The following is a 22,414-nucleotide window of genomic DNA, read 5'->3' on the forward strand; positions in this document are numbered from 1 at the left end:
AAGTGCCTCACATTCCTTGGCTGTGCACCCCATTGTTGGTGTATTTCAACTATCGATCCCCGCTGCCATCAGAACTGCCCTGGGAACCTGCTGGCATTGCTACATGGAACTGCAAGGTGCAGGGGGGAGAGAGATGGTAATGATTGCATATGAATGCAGGAGGAAATGAGCAAGAGGGGTGGAGGCCCTGGAAGTTCTGCCTTGTTTCTGGCCCTTGGTTCAACAGTTCATTGTACAATGTGGAGGCATGTGTGGCTGTGCCCTTCAGCCCTCTCCTAGCACCTGCCTGAGCTGCTCCTGCTTTCAAAGTAACTAGCCTGCCCCAGCCCAGCAGGAGAAACTGATGTGTCAGGGCCTAACTGTGGGGCTGCAAGTGATGAAACCCTTTGCCTTAATTACCAGCTGGCCTCAGCAGAGGGGATGGAGCCCTCACGTACAGGCTCTGCTGCCTTGTCCAAGGAGTATGTGTACAGCACCATGGGGCTGTGCTGAGGGTTCCTAGGTGCTCTCTGTAATAATAGAGTAACTACTAAGCCACTTAGCCAAACTGCCCTGCTGCCAGGGATGGGCCCAGGGTGGGTTAGCTGAAGGTCATGCCTAGCTTGAGCAAACAGGAGCATTAATATGAATGTGCTACTAGCTAGGTGGGTAACAGCTATTCATGGCTGACATGAACAGCTGTTACCCACCTGACCAGTAGAGCGTTCATATTAATGCTCCTATTTGCTCAAGGTAGGCAAAGCCAGTGTGGGAGGTGGGGAGACCTCGTAAATGCTATCGTGCAAGCTACTGTATCTAGAGTGTGCCTCAGTAATAAAGGTGTAGATACCTAGCCATGGTGTTTTGTAAAACACAAGTTACAGGGGAGGAGAAGCCCTGCTGGAGTGGTTTGAGTGCTGAGCCAGAACACAGCAGTACTCAGATTTACCAACCCTCCCCTGCAGCTCTCTGCCTCCATGACTAGGAAATCCCTCATCTCTCATTCCTGCTGCCCAGCACAGTGGCTTCTACCTGCACCAAGGTAAATACAGAAGGCCATCTGTTCATGGCAGTTCAAACACCTGTGCACAAAACCTTGGAAGGGATGTAGGCTTGGAGCAGCCAGCCAGCAGGAGACAGGACAGCAGGCTACAGTCAAAGGCTAGCTCCTTAGCAGCAGGGTTAAGAGCCCTGGGGCCAGCAGAGCTGTGTCTTAAGGAGGCCCTTGTGTGAGAAGTAAGAGGCACCTAGAGGCTGGCTCAGCTGCAATCTCAGCTCTGGCCTGCCCACAAGGGAGCTGAGCACCAAGCAAAGTGCCCTGCCCTTCTATCTGGCTGGGGGATGCTTTCATGGCTGGTCCTAGCCTCTTGTGGCACAGCAGAGTTTGCTCATGCCATTGCCACAGCTCTGGCTACTTGCCAGGGAGAGGTGCTGTGCCTGCCAGGCCCAGCACCAAGTGAAACCCACTTAATGTTCAGCACAGCTTGAGCTGCTCCCATGCAAAGCCCAGACTCAAGCCCTGGAGATGGCTGCAGGAACACCAGGAGCAGCCCACAGCTAGGTCAGGTAGTGCAGAATGCTACCAGGTCACCTGCAGCCCTGGGCTCTAGCAGACCAGGCCTGGACCTCAGGCAGGCTTCTTGCCACTTCACCACTGCCATCTGGGGCATTCACAATGGCAGCTGTACCCTGCCACAGAGGCTGTGTTCTGTACACAAAGGGGTGAAGGTCTCATCTGCACCTCCTGCCCCTAAGCACCATGCAGTCCTATCCACTTCCTCCTGCACACCCACAGGTCCCATTCTAGGCCAAGTTCCCACAGAAGCATAGCAGTGGCCAGTTCCCCACCAGCCTCTTGTACTGGACCTCATGGACCACAGGATGGAGTGCAAAGTCAGGTGGGATTTGTTCCCCATGCAGTCCCACAGCTGTCAGGAAACAGCCAGGCAAAGCAGCACACCATAAGCCATGGTCTCCTAGCCAGCGCATGGATGCTGGGGCCACTTACACAGGGCTGTCAGCAGCAGCCAGTTGCAGCACTGGGCACAGATGTGTGGTTTAAAGGGGTCCATTTTATTGTCTCACTTCTCCAAATGTACAAAAAAATTAGAAAACACATCTCCCCCTGCCCCACCCCCCTTCCCCACCCCCCAATCACCACCCAAGTCTGGGGCAGCCCCATAAGAATGCAGCAAAGAGATGGCAGGAAATTAAACACAACTAGGTACAGCAGTTGGGTCCCTTCAGCCCACATTGCATTGGGCACAGTTTCTTCACTCCCCACAGCTGGCCCCAGGACACCCAGGGCTTCCCCAATGCCCCCACAATTCCTCCTCTGACACACTGGTAAGTTGGGTGCTTTACAGATCCTCCTGGGCCTTCTTCCTTTTCTTGGGCTTTTCCTCCTCCAGCAGCACAGGGGGGCTGGTCGCCTCCCGCTTCAAGTAGCTAATGAAGTCGCTCACCTCCCGGCCCCCCTGCAAACAGCACAAGAGCATGAGGCCAGGGCTGAGCACTAGGATCCTGGCTTTGACACTCCCTGTGGTCTCGGGAATATCTGGACCTGCTGGCCCCAAATGGGGAGTGTTCACTGCCTCAAGAGAGACCAAGCTTCCCCAGACCATTTCCCTAAGAGCCCTTTAAGGCTCTCCCGCAGGATGCACCAATGTGTCCTAGAGATGCAGCTACAGTGCAGGCATCCCTCAACGTGCAGAGCAGTGTTCCCAGGGGCCTGCGTGGCCCCACAGCACTCTTCAGCTGCAGGAATGCAGCTGGATGGGTGCTGCCCACAGCTATAGTAGCAAGGAGGAAACCTGCATACAGAGCTCCCAGGGCAGGAAACAGACACTCACCTCATATTTCTTTGGATTCTGCTTGTTACCAGCTGGAGCAAAATAGAGAGTGGGGAAGCTGGGGAGAGAAGAGACATGTCACCTCCACTGTGTTTCGCATTCTTCAGGTCCCAACCCCTCAGGAGTGAGTCTAGCACTCACTGTGCAGGGCACCAGGTTTGCCTGGAGCCACAGAAGGGGGAGAATCACTGTTGCATGGAGTCTATGCCACGCAAGTCAAGGGACAAGCAGTTCAAGGCACCTTCAGCCAGAGGAAGCCCAGAACAGTAGCAAGCCATGCCCCAGGAGGAGATATGAGCGCCTTCTGTTTGGCCCTGGGAGCAGGGCTGACTGAGCACCTGGATTCAGGTTTGCAGAAAGACAGGTGCCCAGTGCAGTTCTTCATCCTCAAGAACAGTCTCAGAAGAAGGAAGGAAGGGCGGGCCAGAGACATTCAGGAAGTTGTGTGCAGGTATGGCTGGGATACACGACACCCTGCACAGGAGCAAGGGCAGATGCTTTTGTTTGGGTTACTCCAAGTCTAAATTTCTGCTGACAGCTGCTCAGAAGCAAGACAAGCAAGTTCCCAGTGACTATAACAAGCACATCAGCCCCCAGCTGCCATCAGAGCCAGTCTCTCCACCCGCAAAAAAACCAGAGAGATTCCCTAGCCCTTCTGTAGCATAGTCACTGGCTAGAGGCAGTAGCCAGGACTCTCCCCTGCCACCCCACCCAATATCATACAAGCTGAAGTTCTTACCCTCGAACTTCATATGGAGAAGGCACATCATTGGCTGTAGCATCCATCTTGGCTATGACAATGTTGGGGTCTTTGCTGAGCTGTTGGTAGGACAGCACATTAGTGAACAGATTATCACTAGTGTATTGTGGACACTGGGGGAAGATGTTGACCCCCATGTTCCACTAGGACCAGGAATGTGTGTTCCAAGACCAAGAGGAGACAGGGGGGCTCTTGGCTAGATGTCTATCAGAACAGCTGGGGGAGGCTGGGGCAGGATCTGGGACAGCAGCATTCATTTGTACAGCGCCTAGTACAAAGGCTATGGTAATACAAATAATCTAGTGAGTCCAAGCTTTGTCCTCGTGAGAGACTGGGCAGTAAGGAGGGCACAAGCTTGCTGTCTGATATCCAGGCTAGCCCTAGAGATACATGGGCAGGTACAACATTCAGGCCTTCTCCAGAGTACCCCTGTGGGTCTGGGAACCAGGTTTCACAACTCTGACTCAGGTCTCCTTTAGGAGGCTATCCTTCCAACTTACACCCATACACATTGCCTGTGGGAGAGAAGGCCAAGGCTTCCTGGGTGAGCAGGGGGAGTTGCTGCCTCCAACAATGTATAACGAGTTCACAAACCCTTGCCATATAAAGATCAGAAATAAAATCATAACAGGAAACTTCTGTTTAAAGACATTATACAGAAATAGATTCATCAGATTTTTCTATTTAGCAGGATGTTACCATATTACAGAGTGGGAGCATCATTACACCACCTTGTCACCTCTGGTGCTTTGATTAAATTGGTTGCTGCCTATGCTTGTCCCCATGTGCCTTCGCCCTGTCCCAGAGAACTGAGGACTACAGGAGCCAAGGGACCAGACCTGAGCCAATTCAGCCAACCCTTCCCTCAGGCAGGCATCTTTCTAGGAAGGATTCCCTGGGGACCAGCTCCCAGCAGTGTTTGGATAGAGGACAGTAACCTGGAGACATGCAGTCACTGACCAGGGAATACTGGTGTGCCCTGGCCAGAGCCAAAGGAGATGCTCCTGGTGCTGCCCAACCTCAAATGTAACTAGAGGGTGGAAGTAGCCAGCTGCTTACTGACCAGTGCCAGTTTAGAGAGCAGTCAGAGGAGGCCCCTTAGGCACATTCATGCCACCTTATGGCTTGGCCAACTGAGCACGACCCTGGGACCGCTCAGTTCTGGGGGAGGACTGCTGCCTTCAAAGCTGGCAGGCAAGAGCTCCCAGCTTACCTTTTCTCCAAGTTCCTTGTACTTGGGCTCCAGGTTCTTGCAGTGGCCACACCATGGGGCATAGAACTCAATCAGGACGTCTTTGTCCTCTGCATTAACAAGGTCATCAAAGTTTTCAGCAACCACCACCTGGAAAGATTGAATTTTCCAGATGAGCAGCATTTCTGCACGTTAATAACCACATGCTCACTCTCCAGGCTCTGACCTAAGTGAGCCTGATCCTCATGCAGCAAACTGCAGGCAGTGGTCCTTGAAGCCTGCACAGAACACTTCTGTCAGCTCAACATGCAGTGTTCTAGCTGGAGAGAGGCAACAGCCACATGCAGCCTTTGGCTGAATAGCATGTCTCAGCTGCACTTACCTTCACAGGGCCATCATTGTTCTCAGGGATGGGCTCCGATTTCAGGTATTTCTTCAGGTTACCATCAAAGTAATCCTGCAAGAATCTCTTCAGAGCTTTCCCATCACGGCTACAAATCAAATACGGGTGACATTTCAGAGCCATCTGGCACACAAAACTAGCAAGTGCACCCTACAAATCCCGAGGGAGTTTTATTCTACCCACAGACAGCAGCACACTGAAGAAAATGACTCAGATCCTCAGTGCTAACCCAGGGCTCTAACTCCCCCAGATGACCCAGGGCACAAGAGCCACGTGCCAACCTCCAGGATTTTGGGAAAGTCTGCCTGGTGCACATGTTCACCCTGGTAAGTCAGGCTTCCTGCCACCCACGCTCCTCCCACCCAGGAGATAGGCCACCTCCCACCCAGTCTCCCATGCCCTTTATTTTAGGTATTCACTCTTTCACCTGTTCAGTCTCATGTTATTTTCTACCCCGGTCTCTACTTTTTAGGTATCCTGGAATTAAAACCTCAAACCTTAGAGCTTGCAGCTCCTAATGTAATCCTTCCATAGTGTGTAACTACCCAGGGACAAGCTTGGCCTACAGCCACAGCTACTGCTCTGCCACACAAGCATCCCGCTTAGGTGTCCTCCCAATGAGCCCAGGTGGGTAGTAGTATCTGAAAGGCTTTGCCTGTGACTGGACCAGGAGGGGGCGCCACGCCCAGGACTTACGAGAATTCCTCCTGCATGACATATTTCTCTCCCTTGGCAGTTCTGATGGCAACGACAGGAACCTCCCCTGTGCTGCTGTCCAGGCCAAACTCTGAAAGCTCATGGCCAAAGGTTTTTCTACTAGCAACAGCAAAGTAGAGCTTGTGTCCAGCATCCAGGAACTTCTGTGCCACCATCATCACTCTGAGTAAAGCAGAGGAAATGTGCTGTTACACCTACGAACATTAAACAGTTTCTCCAAGACAACAGAGCACTTGGGGAGAGGAAGAGAACGACCTCTTTCAAGCTGAAACGGAAAACAGCTAGAAACATGAATTAGTGGGGGGGATCTGCTGGTTAGGAGGTTCTGCAAAGAGAAGTAACATGAAAATGCAGTTGGAGAAACAGTAAAGAAAAACATGCTACTAAACTGGGTGTAAACTAGGGATCTCCCGATGCATAGCTTCAACAAGTCTACATTTTGCACTGAATACCCTATAAACCATCAGTCAGCTCTGATCAACCAGGTCTCCTGTGGCTGCAGCACTGCATAGGGAATCAAGTCCCAGTAAGGTGGAGTACAAAAAATGGAATCAAGCATGAGCCTCCTCAGCAAGATTAGTTGTTCTGGGCCTCAGTCAAGCAACTTTAGTATGGACAGATAAAGGAATCAGAGCTCCTGATAAGCATGCCAAATGCACTGTCTACACCTGATGCTGAATTAATGCTCCAGACATGTTAGCTGGCTCCTGGAACCTATGGAAACACCAACTGCTTGCTACAGAAGCACAAGCTGGGAGAGTCAGTTTTCCAGAATCAGAAGCAACATTTCAAGGAACAGGATGGTGGCCTGCAATGCCTCTCTACTTGTAGTGAGAACACACCCTGTAGACAGAGCCAAGTGAAGGGAGAATTTACTAGAGTCCCAGAAATGATTTCTGAGTTTGGACACTGGAGACAGCGTTCTGCCAGATAAACCACAGGAATCCACCAAAACAGGGCACTGCAGAAGGGAGGAAGATTGTGGATTAGGATCCATCTCCCTCTGCTTACCTGTTGCGCCAGTAGTTGGAGCCCTTGGCATTCTTCTCATAGTCCACGTCATAATAAGCCACCAGCAAGTCCTTCCCTTGGATCAAGTCTTTGTTATCTTCCGTCATATGTGGACAGATGCCAAAACTATCAACAAAGTAGTAGTTAGCAACCCCTGCGTCTATCTGAGCCCTTCCTCCCCACTCAGAAATAACCTTGTCCTAGCACAGTCTCGTTCTCATCCAAGATCACAGGATCCATACAATTGCCGATATCCAGCAGGCCTATTTGAAAAGTGTTTTCTTCAAATAGCTCATTCGTGCATGAGGCCAGTTTGTGGGGTTCTGCTACTGTAGCTGGACACACAAAGTTACACACAGGTTTTGATCAAATTAGGGACCTACTTTTATTTGTGACAAAAACTGACCTAAAATCAAATGAGCAAACCAGGTTACTGGAATGCTAGATCAAGTGCCCAGCAGCCATGGTTAGTGCAGAGGAAAAACCCACATAGAAATCTCATTCTTGAGAATGAATGATGGACCTGCAGTGCACTAAGTGCCCACAAGCCAACTATTCTGTGTGTTCCATTAGAAGAGAAGAACCCCTAAGATCAGCTAGAATTTAGTAGCCCAGAGGCAGTGCTACTAGCCATGCCCAGGCAATAGGGCTGAAGCCAGACTGCTCACAGTCTAGGGAATTTAGCTGAACTCTATCACCCACCCAAGCCCTGAGATGGAAGTGAGACACCACTCACATGTTCTCCTGGAGAAACTTCTTGATCTTGCCACTGGTGATTTTGTCCTCTGTGTACCTCAAAGTACTGTCCTCAAATTTATTTGCCAGGCGTTGAGGACGGAATAAGATAACACCCCTGGACAGAGGTGGAGAGCACAACATGAAACAGCTGAAGGAACTAGCAGTATGGGGATAAGGGGGCAAGACGACTGGTCGACACCTTTCCAAGTACACAGTGGAATCATCCAGGTCCTGAACAAAGCTACCTGTACCTCAGCCACCTGGCCAAGCCTTATGCTACTAGCCAGAAAAAGCAGCACGATTTCTGGCAGTTAACAAGTAAACAACCCCCACCCCGTGGTGACAAGGGAAGAATAGGTTGGGCAATAAGGGAACAAACAGCCAGGCTTGAAAAGCCAATTTAGGTCCTTCTGGTACAGTACTTTCCATGTGAGGCAGGAGTCTGACACGCATACACCAGCCCAGCAGGTCAGGGAGACCTTACAAGTGTTTATAGGTCAGCTTCTCTCCCCCGCCCCTCCACAAGAACTGTGACCCACTCACTGTAGTTTATGGCTCAAGGGTCTCAAGTGCCCAACAGCAGGACATAGGCAGGCTGGTCTGAAGGGATTTCCAGCTGGACCCAACAGTACTGATTTTAGAAAGATTAACCTCATTTGGTCTTGGCCCACATGGGAAGCTATGAAAGGAATTCACTTTCCAAAGCACAGCTGTCTGAGAGGTGTCTTTGAGGTTGTCCCTGCTTCCCCAACAAGAACCATGTGTACACTGAGCCACTTACTCTCCATCTGCCTCATACTTCTGTATCAGCTCCTCCTCGCTGGTATGTGCAAAGCGGTAGCTCTCTCTTAGGTTGCTGGCTGCTTTCATGAACTCTGAATAAGCATCACCAAATGCATCTTTGAAGAAGCCTGCAACAGAGAGAGACACGGGGACTCTACAGAAACTCTGCCTCAGCACATGCCATTTCCCTGTTTGACTCAACTCTTCTGTATTTACTCTGCTTGAGAATCTGTCACTTCCGAATGGGCTCTTCTCTGCCCAGCTCAACTCCTTCTGTTTAGCAAGGTTCAATTTCCCTGTGTTCCTTTAGAAATACACCAGCATTTCCTTCCTTCTTTCTGCCCCAGCAGGAGCCAAGCAGCTTTCTTTGGGAGTACATCCAGCTCAATCCCCAGCCCAGAAGACTGCAGCCCTCTGGGCACCAAGTTTGCCACTTGCAGCCAGAGATGGAGCTGCATGCTGGGCAGCTGGGATCTGGACCGAGGCAGTGCCCTATAGCACTGGTTCTCAAACTGTGGGTCAGGACCCCAAAATGGGTTACGACCCCATTTTAATGGGGTCACCAGGGCTGGCTTAGACTTATTTGGGCTCCGGGCTGAAGTCTGGAGCCCCACAGCCTTGGGTGGGTGGTGGGACTCGGGCTTCGATACCCATCCCAGGGTCATGTAATAATTTTTGTTGTCAGAAGAGGGTCACTGTGCCACAAAGTTTGAGAACCCCTGCCCTATAGCATTACTCCACAGGAGTCAGAAGGCAGTTTTTCCACTGAGTTCTGGTCTCCTTCAAGCTCCCATTTGAAATGTTCCTTGGATTAGCAGAGCTGCTGTTGCGATGACCTGAGTCAGGCTAATGTGGCGAGACTGTTGAGTGCTACAAGGCTGATGTGACAGCCATCCCTGCATGTGTCAGGTATGACTGGGTACAGTATATTGCCCCCAGGGGATGAAGTCAGAACAGGGTCCTTCGGGAGACCTGGCTATTTCTTCACATTTTAAATACATCTGCAGGTGCCTAACCAGTGCTCTAGCACGAACCTTACCCCGAAAGAAAAAGCAAAGCCTTGTGATGCATCATCCAGAACTGTTCACCAAGGCATTATTCTCAGCTAAGCGGGGTGCTTGCCTTGTTAACCTTAATAGTCCAGCACCAGCAGTTTTGAGGCTATTTCACCGGCTATACTGGTGACTCTTCCAGATATTTTTTTGGACGCCACTGTCTAAGGAGGGTTTCTCAACAACTGTTCCGTGGACCGCACCCTGGGACCCTGACACAGTTTAGCAAGGCAGCAAGCCATTCCCTGGTATCACAAAGGTTGAGAAATACTGGTCTAAGATACTTACCCAGTTAGAGTGGGTGTCAGTGGATCTGCATGAGTGATGGGGAAGGATGTTTTGGTATCATCCATATGCCATCATCAGATCATGACTTGAAATCAGGATACTCTGGAGGCATCTTGTGATATAATGCTTGATGTTCATGTTTGGCTCCAAGAGCCCAAGGCGATCAGATTCCAGCAAGTGGGGAGAGATGGGAGAGAAGGAGTGGGATGGGGACTGGTGGATCCGTAAGTTCACGGAGAGATCTCCAGCTATTTACAAGTTTCTGAGAGCAGTAGCAACATGCTTTGTAGGGGCTTGGAGGACTTGAAAGACAGACTTCCCCCAGGACAAACTATCCAATGTAGTTTAAAGGCTGTGTTGGCTTGTACTACTCACCCACCACAGAAGCATCTTTATCACTGATGAATTTTTCAAAATCTGCCACAGAGTGGAGAGCCACTGAGGCAGGTCCTGCCTGTTTCTTGAGGTGACTGACAATCCCATCTGAGGAAGAAGGAAGAGAAGCATACAGCAGTGTTAGAGTGATGGTTTTATGGAGTTCTAGGAGACTGATTCTATGCTTTTAGGAGAGGGATTGTTTCAGCACCATATGCCTGTTCAGTACTTAGCTAAATGGGACCCCAGCCAAGTCTCTAAGCACTACTGTAATACAAATATTTATGCATCCCAGCCCCACAATGGAACTTCCATGAAAGCATGTTGAGCTGGAAGAGATCCATAGAGGATTCCCAGAGCATCAACATCCCAGCAGGACCTATTCACCCCCAATTCTTCCTGAAGAATTGCAAAGTTTACCATGCAAATGTAAAGCCTTCCTCCCCTAGCTACCAGTGCAGTTACATAAGGAGTCAAAAGACTTGCAAGTTTCAAGAGACCAGTGCACAATGCTCATCACAAGGCATTACATAAACAGAGTGTCTTTGTGTCTACTCTGTAACCTGACCTTGGAGCACTAAACCAGTGGCTCTCAACCTTTCCAGACTACTGTACCCCTTTCAAGAGTCTGATCTGTCTTGTGTACCCCAAGTTTCACCTTGCTTAAAAACTACTTGCTTACAAAACCACACCTAAATACACAAAAATGTCACAGCACACTTACTGAAAAACTGCTGACTCATTTTTACCCTACAATTACAAAATAAATCAATTGGAATAGAAATATTGCACTTACATTTCAGTGTATGGTACAGAGAGCAGTATAAACAGGTCATAGTCTGTAGAAAATTTTAGTTTCTACTGATTTTGCAAGTGCTTTTAATGTAACTTGTTATAAAACTAAGCAAATATCTAGGTGAGTTGATATACCTCCTGGAAGACCTCTGCATACCACTGGCTGAGATCACTGCACTAAGCAACAAGCCCTGGGCAACAGCTACACTGCAGTAGAATTTCAGAGACAGGCAGATACATTCAGCAATCTGGTACACTCAACATGCAGCAATATTCTCTCCTTCCTGTGTCTTTTGGCCACTGGATCTCTCCCACTGCTGATCAGACGTTGTGGACAAGGCAGACTTGCAGTGCCTCATCTTTACCAGGAACCAATTATATACTCAAGTATCCAGGGCTTCTACCCCCATCCCTCCCACCACCAGGCAGACAAGTAAGTTGAGCCTAGTACTGCCATGCAGCCAGGACACTCCCATCTTCATGGCAACAAGTCAAATTCAATCCAGATGGGAAAGTGCTGCAGCACCATACCGGGATCCTTACCTGCTGTCCTGGGCCCATCATAGGCACCTGCCTCTTCACCATCCCTGAAAACCTTCAGGGTGGGATAGCCGCTGACTCCATATTTGTTACAGGTGTTTGAGTTTGCTGTACAGTCAACCTGAAGAAGAGAAATACTGCTCCTTAACACACCATCACATTCATGCAGTGTTGGCACGCAGCACAAACTCCTCTGCTGCAGAAATCAGAAGCAGCACAAGGCAGCTTCCCCATAGAGGGCCCACCACATAATCCTATGAAGCAGAGAAATGCAACCTCAACAGGGCATTAAAAGGCAAAGTGTCTATCCACAGGGAGAAGACTTCTGGCAGAAAGTTACAGGAACAAAAGCAAGCTTCGGCTGGCACCCTGTATTCCTTTATTTGCGGAACATGCAATCAGTGCTCTAAAAAAATATGGAGCAGACTATCCATGCCCATGGCAGCTTATAGGCCAGATCTAGTGCACCCACAGGGTGGCTGGGACATGGACTTTGGGAGATCTGAAGACTTAACCTGGCTAACAGGGCTAGGGAAGTACATGCTGGGACACTACAGGAGAGACTAAAGTGCACCGGATGCAATGTGAGAGACTCCACTGATAACCCTAAAATTCCTTTCATCACTCAATGTAACAGTGCCTAGAGATGGCTGAAACCGAAGAACGCTCCCCATGCCCAGAGGGACTGATACGAGTAAACTGGGACTGGATGGTGTGAAGAGACTGCAATGAGGTACTGGCTTAGTGGAGTTGTACAAGTGAAACAGTGATAGGGTTCCCTGTACTTCTTAACCACCTCACAAGAAAGCTTCCCTTTATAGCAGCCCTCTGCCTCAAGGCAGTGCTGTAAGGCACATCCCTACATTGGCCCCCTGGAGTGAGCTGAGTAGGGCCTAGGAGAGCTTCTCCATCACGACTTAATGAGGAAGGAGTTTGTTTGCATGCAGGGATACAGACTCTTTTCTAGTGTTCTGCACAGTGCAAAGGGAGAGGCAGGAGATGCAAGTGCATTAGGCCTCAAAATCCCCTAAACCCAGGGTTTGAGAGTATCATTTACTGCATATAATGCCTGCAGATACATGTCCTTTGTTTTTCCCAAGCCCTGAGTAGTAGTGTACAAAAAAGGGTATTTCATTGCAGCAGTAAAGGGACGGGCTCTCTAGCTTGCCCTATACAGGAACAGACCAATCCTCTTGACAGCAATGAATGCCTAGCGCTCCAGAGGCAGACAGCACACTACTTGCACAATACTGCCTTCAGTGGAGGAAATCTGCTTAAGATCTGGGGCAGGAGGACTCGGAGCTCTGTAGACTATTCCCTCCAAATGGAGCAGAACAGAAACCCACCCCCTCACATTTATGAAACAGAGGAAATTAAGTCAGACCCTAAATCGCCATGGAAACACTGGATGCACTAGTCAGGGTACAGCCCCAAACACAAACTTTTAGTAAGTGGACTGTAAGTGTAAAAATCTGCTGCCACAAAGATGGTTGCAGCCCAGTCAGAGCAGGTAACTTGTCACAGAACCATGAACTCAGGCTAGGTCCATACCTTTACTAGAGGGACAATTCCTTTCAGTCTGGTAGCAGCAGCCTCGTACTCCGGGGCTAGTCGTTTGCAGTGCCCACACCTGAAGGGGAAGTGACAGTTCGGTTACAAGGAAAAGCCTCCCTGCAATTGGACAGATGCGATGTTTCCATTTACCAGGATCTCCACACGGTCACACACAACCGACCCAAACAGCCTTCATAGAAACAATGAGGCTTACTGGAAAGATTTTCAACTTGGAGCTCAGACAAGGGCTGAGGGAAAGAGATGGGATAAGTCACATTGACATTATTCCTTCCCAACATTTTGGAGTTCCCCTACTTGACCAGAGTGGGAAGGAAAAAAAAAAAAAAAGCGTTGATCTTCCCAGAGACTTTACTCTATTCGCTAGAATACATGCCAGCGCACTATTGTCTTCCTACAGATGCCCAACAAACATTAGTACTAAGCACTGCAATTTAACTCCTGCCCACTGAGATGAGTGGAATTAAGTCTGAAACCGAATATTCATGAATCATCCAATCAACATATTTACCTACTGTGAATGGACTTGCCATGTCCTGACTTTCTATCCATTGCAGTAGAAGATATACAGGAACAAGACTTAAGGTAAATGTAAGAATACCTGAAGATTCCATAACTTAATTCTCACACTAACCACAGAACCATGATATAATTTGATGCTTAATACAGGCCTGAAACACCTTGTATTTGCAGCTTTGTCACCCAGTGAACTGCTGTCTAGTTTACAGAGGTCTGACATTTTCAGCAACAGGTAAGTTAAATTCATTTTAATAATCCTGCAAGTTAAGTAACTCCTTACAGAACTTAAAGTAAAAATAAACCACTATTTTAATCATCCCAGCTAATCAGTAACCCAAAGTAACAAAATGGCAACATTAGTCAACCATCTTCTGGTGCCAATAGCATTATCCACCACACACTGTAGCTTTCCATCTTCTGGCAACATGTAGCGAGATAGATATTGCAATAGCTAGTGGCACAGAATGAAGGGGACTATATCCAAGACATCCAGTTCCAAAGTTCCTAGAAATCCTAGGTTTCTTTTGCTCTGCCTCCCTCAAGCAATTTAACTAATGAAAGCTTGTTCATGAGCTAGTATTTTCTCCTTAATTCAAAAGGATCTGTGTAAGTGACCAAGATTTGCTGTTCCATTTGTCACAAACAAGGTGTTAATACATTTGTCTAGCCAAACAAATGTACTCAGTGAGCTGCTGACTTATTCACTATTCCATAGAGTGGAAGGGATCTTTTAGGAAGTCCTGCATATTTTTGAAGCTGGATACTAATTCAAAAGTATAAGATAATACATCAAAATGGGATCACTCCTATTTCACCAATGACTTGCAAACAAAAACCCATTTTCTAACCAATTAAAAGCAGACACCACAGCAGAGATCCTCCTCATCTTCCTGCAACCTAATGCATGATGGAAGTTGTAGTTCTCATTCTATACCAGGCAGTTCAATTAGAAAATTGTGTCAAGTCCGCAAGTAAAGCAAGCAGTTAGTACTTCCTAGAAATGCAGAACACAGTCCCTTATCTTAAGCTAGAGAACACAGACCCTTATTTTAAGGTGTCCAATTTCCAACTAAGAATTGTTTGATACCACAGAACCCAGTGTTTTATCAGATTAAGTTAGAAGTAGTCTACCATCATATACTGCAAACACCCTGTTTAAAGTAAGTTGCGATAACACTGCACTTACCAGTGACTTTTGTTTTGTATTTTGGAAAAAGACAAGGCAACAAGCAGCAAAGAGTCTGCCAGAGTAAGCCTTGATTGCCTGTCCTAGGGTCCCTGTGCTGGAGCCCAGCGTAGAGGGAGGGCCTGGGGGTCCCCCACCAGCCACTTCGAAGCATGAAGCCCTTGAGAAAGGAATAAAGATGCCCAGAAAGCAGCATGGACTCGCCACTGGGCCCAGAATCAAGGGCTGCACGCTGGACATTCGGTTTTGTCGGATTTTGTCACCCCACAAGGGGTGGGACTAAAAGCCAACCGGGGGGGGGGGTGAATGCCAAGAGGCGGCCGCCCACCGCAGGGCGCCCAGCAAGGGCTGCTAAGGGAGGAGCCGGCTCCGCCGCGGCCAGGAGGTCCGGCTCCCCACAGAGCGGCGGAGACCCAGGGGCTTGTCGACGCGGGGCGGTTCGCTGCCCTGAACAGCGTCAGGCCCGTGCTGCGGCTCTCCCGGTCCCGGCGCACGAAGGGGCAGCGGCGTCGCCCCTTCCCGGCGCGCTTCGGCCACCACGCGGCGCGGGGCTCCCGCCAAGGGCCCGGCCCGACAGGCCCCCCGGCCCGGCCGGCTCACCAGGGCGCGACAGGCCCCCCGGCCCGGCCGGCTCACCAGGGCGCGTAGAACTCCACCAGCACCAGCCCCGGGCGCTCGGCCAGGCCGCTCTCGAAGTCCGAGTCCCCGAGCTCCAGCACGTCGGAGGCGCGGCCCGCGCAGGGGCCGAGGGCCAGGAACAGCAGCAGCGACCTGGGCAGAGCCATGGCGGGCAGCGGCGAGTCGGGGCGGGCGGCTCCTGCTTCGCTCCCTCCGCGGCGGCGGCCGGACTCCACTCGAGCGGCCTTGGCAGGGCCGGAAGTCCCGCCCCCGAACCGGATCTGGAGTGTGGCAGCTCCCCATTGGCGCCCGAGTATCGCGTCACGGAAGATGGGCGGGGCTTGGGGACCTCAGAGCCCTCCCCCGCGGCCCGTGCCCTATAAATGGGCTGGGTCGCCAGCGCAGAGGCTGAGCGGAGGTCGTGTCCCGCGCGCCCCTGGGCAGCTGGGTGCCATGGCAACGCTGGGCTTGGGGGCGGGCAGGCACCGTGGGGACCGTCCCCGGGCCTTACAGCCCCCGCCAGTTCGCGGGCTCCCCGGGCGGGCCCCCCGCCCCCCCTTCCTGGGCCGGCTCTCCAGGGAAGAGCCGGGGCCGAGCCAGGCCCGGCTGCGCTGGGAGGGCCGGCCCCTGCTCGTAGCCCGTCTGTGGGGCGAGCCCGGGCGAGCCTGACTCGGCCTCAGGTGGAGGGAGGCGCTGCCCCGCCCCGGGAGGGACGTGTCCTGGGCGAGGGGGGCCCCGCCACTGGCCCTGGCCCGAAGTAACCCGCGCCCCGAGTCGGGGCGAGACGCGCCCGCGGTTCCCGTCGCTGCGCGGGCGCTTCAGCGGGACCCTGGGGAGGCGGCGCGAGTCCCGCGTGCCGCCCTGGGCGGCGAGACCAGGCGGGGGCGGGAACAGCGGCCACGGCCCCAGCGTCTGCTGCCGCCGGAGGGGCGCTGTCACGCTCTTCAGGGGCGCTGGGCTGAGGGCGGGCTCTGGGGGGCTCAACAGTTTGTCTCCCTCCGCCACAGAAGCTGGCCCCATAAAGAGATTCCCTCACCCAGCCTGTCACTCTAACATCCTGCGACCGCCGTGGCCACGGTGAGGTTGCATACAGTCCGGTGAAGAGCACAGCTATAGGGGTCAGCCCCATGGTCCGTCTACCCAGCATCCTGTCTCCCAGCGGTAGCCAATGCCACTTGCTTCAGAGGGAGTGAACAGAGCATGCAACGGGCCAGTCCCTGTTGTCCACTTCCAACTTCTCATAGAGGCTAGGAAGAGTCGGAGCATGGGGTTGCAGCCCTGGCCATGTTGACTAATAGCCATTGATGAACCGATCCTCCATAGTTCTTTTTTGAACCCCATTATAGTTTTGGCCTTCACAACATCCCCTGGCAATGAGTTCCACAGGTTGACTGCGCATTGTGTGAAGAAGTACTTCCTTTTGTTTGTTTTAAACCTGCTGCCTGTTAATTTCATTGGGTGACCCCTGATTTGTGTGTTATGTGCAGGGGTAAATAACACTTCCTTATTCACTTTCTCCACACAAGTCATGATTTTATAGACCTCTATCATATCCTCACTTAATCATCTCTTTTTCAAGCTGAAAAGCCTCAGTCTTTTTAATCTCTCCTAATATAAAAGCCATTCCATACCCTTAATCATTTTTGTTGCCCTTTTCTGTACCTTTTCTAATTCCAATAGATCTTTTTTGAGATGGGGTGACCAGATCTTCATGCAGTATTCAAAGTGTGGGCATACCATGGATTTGTATAGTCGCATTATGATATGGTTAGTGGAATATGTACTGCATGAATATGTTTGTTTAGTTTAATAGAGGCTGTCAGGAAAAACAAAGAGGAAGGGAAACAAATGGTCAAGATAAGCCCCACCTCTTGGTAAACACTTCAGAGTTGTTAAGAAAGACTGTCCAGACTAGTAAGATCAGAAGATTCCACCTCCTTGCTCCAGCCAAGTTATGAAACTGGTTTTGACCAGGATGGCCGAAGTATAGGAACTAGCAAGCTCAAAAGGCCAACAGTAGTTTAAAGATGAACATTGAGAGGGGAAGTTGTTTCGAGCAGTGGCTCTCAATCTTTCCAGACTACTGTACCCCTTTCAGGAGTCTGATTTGTCTTGTGTACCCCAAGTTTCATTTCACTTAAAAACTACTAGCTTACAAAATCAGACATAAAATGCAAAAGTGTCACAGCACACTATTACTGAAAAATTGCTGACTTTCTCATTTTTACCACATAATTATAACATAAATTATTTGGAATATAAATATTGTACTTACATTTCAGTGTATAGAGCAGTATAAACAACTCATTGTCTGGATGAAATTTTAGTTTGTATTGATTTTACTAGTGCTTTTTATATAGCATGTTGTAAAACTAGGCAAATATCTAGATGAGTTGATGTACCCTGTGGAAGAGCTCTGCATATCCCTGGTTGAGAACCACTGATTTAGAGGAACCAGACTAAGATGTCCACTGGAGGGTGTCAGAAGAAGGGAGGTCTGCCTGGTTACTGCCAGAGGCTGGTGTGCATTAGGTAAGATAGATAGACTGTTTTTAATCCTTTTATGCATTGTTCCTACTGCAAAGGAAACAATCATTTGGGTTTTAAGAAGGCTGTCTAGTCATTACATTCATCACTGATTGCAGATTCTTAATGGGAAGAATGGCAGCTGCTGAACCCAGTCAGACCTCTTAGGCAAGCACAATTAATAGACTTGGCCCTGGCCTTCAGTATCCTGTGAAACAGTGAGGGTGTGATGAAGTGAGGAACGTTAATATTTTGTATAAATACTGTGTGTGCCTCAGTTTCCCCTATATGCTGCATTGTCACTTTGGGGTGGAAAAGAGCTATTTTCTCTAGTGAGGCCCAGAGATGCAGGCATGATGGATGACTAACTGTCTCGAATTTGGGACCCAGGTCAATGGAGAGTCTGTGAACACAATGGCAAACCCAATCTCTGGGACATTTGCTACCTGTGTTTGACCAGCCAGGGAACAAAGGACTGAGGAGAGGCCAGGTGGGACTGGCACCAGGAACTCCGATCATCACCTGGCCACCGTGACGGTCTCTCTCTGTGCAGAGAGGCCGGGGCCGGCCTATTGGCATTTTAATAACAGCTTGTTGGAGGACGTGGGCTTCGTGGCATCCTTCCGGGAGTTCTGGTTGGCCTGGCGAGGGCAGCGACGTGCCTTTCCCTCGGCGCGGCGGTGGTGGGACCTAGGGAAGGTGCGCGCCCGGCTCTTCTGCCGTGACTACACCCGGGGCGCCAGCCGACGGAGGGATGCGGCGATAGGGCAGTTGGAACGGGAGGTCTTAGAGCTGGATAGGCGTCTGGCCGCCAGCCCCGAGGATCCATCCCTCTGCGGAGCGTGCCGGGAGAAGCGGGAGGAGCTCCGGGCCCTCGAGGACCATCGGGCCCGGGGTGCTTTTGTTCGATCCCGCATCCGCCTCCTTCGGGAGATGGATCGCGGCTCCCGCTTCTTCTACGCCCTGGAGAAAAAGAGGGGGGCCAAGATGCACGTCACTTGCCTCCTCGCAGAGGACGGCACCCCCCTCATGGATCCGGTGGAGATGTGCGGGAGGGCCAGGGCCTTCTACGCAGGCCTTTTCTCCCCGGATCCGACTGATCCTAACGCTTGCAGAGTGCTCTGGGACGAACTCCCGACGGTCAGCGTGGGCGACCGAGACCGGCTAGAGCTGCCTCTCACTCTGGCCGAGTTCTCGGAAGCCCTCCGCCGCATGCCCACCAATAAAACTCCGGGCATGGACGGGCTGACCGTGGAGTTCTACCGCGCGTTCTGGGACGTCCTCGGCCCAGACTTAGTTACCGTCTGGGCCGAGTCTTTGCAGAGCGGGGTCCTCCCTCTTTCGTGCAGGCGAGCCGTGCTCGCCTTATTGCCAAAGAAGGGGGACCTCCGCGATTTACGAAATTGGCGTCCCGTCTCGCTCCTCAGCACAGACTATAAGGTCGTAGCGAAAGCCATCTCGCTGCGGCTAGGGTCCGTGCTGGCGGACGTGATCCACCCAGACCAGACCTACACCGTCCCGGGCCGCACCATCTTCGACAACCTATATCTGTTCCGGGACCTTTTGGAACTCGGGTGTAGGGACGGTCTGTCGTTCGCCCTCCTGTCCCCGGATCAGGAGAAGGCGTTCGACAGGGTGGATCACGGGTATCTCCTGGGCACTCTGCGAGCGTTTGGCTTGGGTCCCCGGTTTGTGGGTTTTCTCCAGGTGCTGTACGCCTCCGCAGAGTGTCTGGTCAGGCTCAACTGGACCCTGACCGAACCGGTCAGCTTCGGGCGAGGAGTACGGCAGGGGTGCCCCCTCTCGGGCCAGCTGTACGCTCTGGCGATCGAGCCCTTCCTCTGTCTCCTCCGCAGGAGGTTGACGGGGTTGGCGCTACGGGAGCCGGAGCTGCGGCTGGTCCTGTCGGCATATGCCGACGATGTACTCCTCGTGGTCCAGGACCCGGGCGACTTGGCGCGGGTGGAGGCTTGCCAGGCTGTGTACTCAGCAGCCTCCTCCACCCGGGTCAACTGGGTCAAGAGCTCTGGCTTGGTGGTAGGGGACTGGCGGCAGGCGAGCTCCCTCCCACCCGCGCTTCAAGCCATCCGGTGGAGCACGGGTCCGCTGCTCTATCTCGGCGTTTACCTTTCTGCCACGCATCCGTCTCCGCCAGAGAACTGGCAAGGTTTAGAGGGCAGGGTGACAGAGCGGCTCCGGAGATGGACGGGACTGTTCCGGTGTCTGTCCTTTCGAGGGCGGGCACTGGTGCTCAATCAGCTAGTCCTGTCCATGCTCTGGTACCGGCTCAACACCCTGGTCCCGGCCCCGGATTTCCTGGCCAACCTCCGGAAATTGATTCTGGAGTTCTTCTGGTCAGGACTGCACTGGGTCTCTGCAGGGGTTCTCCATCTGCCCCTGGAGGAGGGAGGGCAGGGCCTGAAGTGTCTCCGCACTCAGGTCCATGTCTTCCGCCTCCAGGCCCTGCAGAGGCTCCTTTATGGTGCAGGTAGTCCGGCATGGAGCATATTGGCGCACGCCTTCCTGCGCCGCCTCCGAGGGCTCCGATATGACCGGCAGCTCCTTTATCTCCATCCGAGGGGTCTTCTGCGAGACCTCTCCGGGCTGCCGGTCTTCTACCAGGACCTCCTCCGGACCTGGAAACTCTTTGCAGCGACCAGGTCCGTGGCGGCCTCCGTGGGGGAAGACCTCCTTGCGGAGCCCCTGCTACACAACCCCTACCTCCATGTGCAGGTGGCGGAGTCCCCCTCGGTGCGCCAGAGGTTGGTCCTGGCAGAAGTCACCAAAGTCGGAGACCTCCTGGACTACGACCGGGGAGACTGGCTGGATCCCCTGACGCTCGCTCAGCGCATGGGGCTCTCCAGACCTCGTACTGCCCTGCGCGTACTTCAGGAGGTGAGGGCTGCTTTGCCGCCCGCTGCTCGGGTTTACCTCGACCGGGTCCTGCGAGAGGGCGCGCCCCGCCCACCCTCCACCCCAGGCCCTCCAGACCTTTTCATCGGGCCCCTGCCCCGTGGACCCGACCGACCCCCCCGCCCCTTCACCGTGAGCCGGCTGCACGAGCTGCAGCAGGTCCGGTTCCAGACCGCGCCAAAACAACATCTCTACACGCTCGTGCTCCACACCCTTCATGTCCTCACCCTCGCATCCCGCCCTGATACAAAGTGGCGGGATCTCCTGCCACCTCTAGAGGGTGAGGAGCCCCGGTGGGCCAGCCTCTATTCCACCTTAGTCCCGAGGCCCGCCAGGGATATCAGTTGGCGGCTCCTACATGGGGCCGTGAGCACGGGCGTGTACTTGGCGCGGTTTACCCCAATCCCGGACACCTGCCCCTTTTGCGGTGTGAGGGAAACCCTGGAGCACGTCTACCTGGAGTGCGCCAGGTTGCAGCCCCTATTCCGGCTCCTCACCAATATTTTATTAAAGTTTTGGTTGCACTTTTCTCCTCACCTTCTTATTTACGCACTCCCTGTCCGTGGCCCCACTAAGTCGCGGGACCTCCTGGTCAACCTCCTCCTGGCCCTGGCTAAAGTGGCCATCTATAAAACCAGGGTGAGGAGGTTGGCCGATGGAGTCTCCTGCGACTGCGGGGCCTATTTCCGATCCTCCGTCTGTTCACGCCTCCGGGCAGAGTTCCTCTGGGCGGCGTCCACCGACTCCCTTGACGCCTTTGAGGAGCGGTGGGCGCTGTCCGGGGTCCTCTGCTCGGTGTCCCCGTCCGGTTCCCTTCTTTTGACCCTTTGACCGCACTCCCGTCCCTGTTCTTCATTAGTTGTCCCCCGTAATTACTTGGCTTCCAGGTCTTGTGGATCTCCCCCTTAGGCTGCGGGGGGGATCCTTTAGCAGTGGGTGAGCTTTGCCCGCCCACTTCCTGGATCCCAATAGACCAGGAACTTGAACAAAGAGGAGAGAGGGACAGAGCTGGAGCCAAGGGGGTCACACTGCTTGGCTGGGGCTCTGGGCTAACCATAATGGACCATGCTGTAACTTTCTTTTCTCTGTGCTAACCAAGACCTTCCTATGTTGTGTTCCAATTGATAATAAACCCCACTGTTTCTTAGCACTGTGTGAGTGCCACTGCAGATGCTGGTGAGGCTGCATTGCTCTCTAAGATAGTACAAGTCTCCCTCAGGGGTCTGCCTTTGTGGGACTTGCTGACTGGAGCTCATGGTGGGAAGCAGGGTGGCTGAAGGGCCAGAGATGCAGCCTAAGGAGGTGGTGATGCCGTGTGGCTTACCCTGGAGGAAGAGTGAGAGCTTCGGGGGTCTGGCTCACTGAAGGGGTCCTCCCAGACACCGTTCCAAAGCTGGGGCCAGAGCACTGATCCTGGGGATCCATGACAGGGCGTTCTGAGGAGAGGTAAAGGCAGGAGGACTTAAGGGGTGTGCCAAGATCCGAAAAGGGACAGAGGTACAACTGACCCTGTAACCATGACAACTTGTTGGTTTTTTTTGAAGCAGCTGCATGGCAGTTCCTTCACAGCTCCCTTCCCGTTCAGGAGTGACTCA

At 52.2% G+C, this 22,414-nt stretch overlaps 1 protein-coding gene across 1 annotated transcript; it reads right to left on the reverse strand.

The window, feature by feature from the left end:
- Window positions 1–2,233: 2,233 nt before the first annotated feature.
- Window positions 2,234–15,635, reverse strand: PDIA3 (protein disulfide isomerase family A member 3). Its single transcript, XM_074966722.1, has 13 exons — window positions 15,399–15,635; window positions 13,037–13,115; window positions 11,489–11,606; window positions 10,151–10,258; window positions 8,434–8,563; window positions 7,651–7,767; window positions 6,915–7,040; window positions 5,883–6,065; window positions 5,166–5,274; window positions 4,805–4,933; window positions 3,571–3,650; window positions 2,832–2,889; window positions 2,234–2,456 (listed from the first exon to the last, which is right to left on the reverse strand). Exons 1-13 carry the CDS (start codon window positions 15,545–15,547, stop codon window positions 2,340–2,342), a joined length of 1,503 nt encoding a protein of 500 aa, XP_074822823.1. The 5' UTR covers window positions 15,548–15,635; the 3' UTR covers window positions 2,234–2,339.
- Window positions 15,636–22,414: the final 6,779 nt, after the last annotated feature.

This window comes from Natator depressus, chromosome 10 (assembly GCF_965152275.1).
Source record: "Natator depressus isolate rNatDep1 chromosome 10, rNatDep2.hap1, whole genome shotgun sequence".
Taxonomy (NCBI): domain Eukaryota; kingdom Metazoa; phylum Chordata; order Testudines; family Cheloniidae; genus Natator; species Natator depressus.

Coding starts and splice junctions, on each gene's coding strand:
- PDIA3 (XM_074966722.1), bottom strand. CDS start 15,547: ATGGCTCTGCCCAGGTCGCTGCTGCTGTTCCTGGCCCTCGGCCCCTGC. Junction 8,564..10,150: donor TAAAGATGCTTCTGTGGTGG/GTGAGTAGTACA, acceptor TCTCTGTTGCAG/GCTTCTTCAAAGATGCATTT. Junction 6,066..6,914: donor TCCAACTACTGGCGCAACAG/GTAAGCAGAGGG, acceptor TGCTTTACTCAG/AGTGATGATGGTGGCACAGA.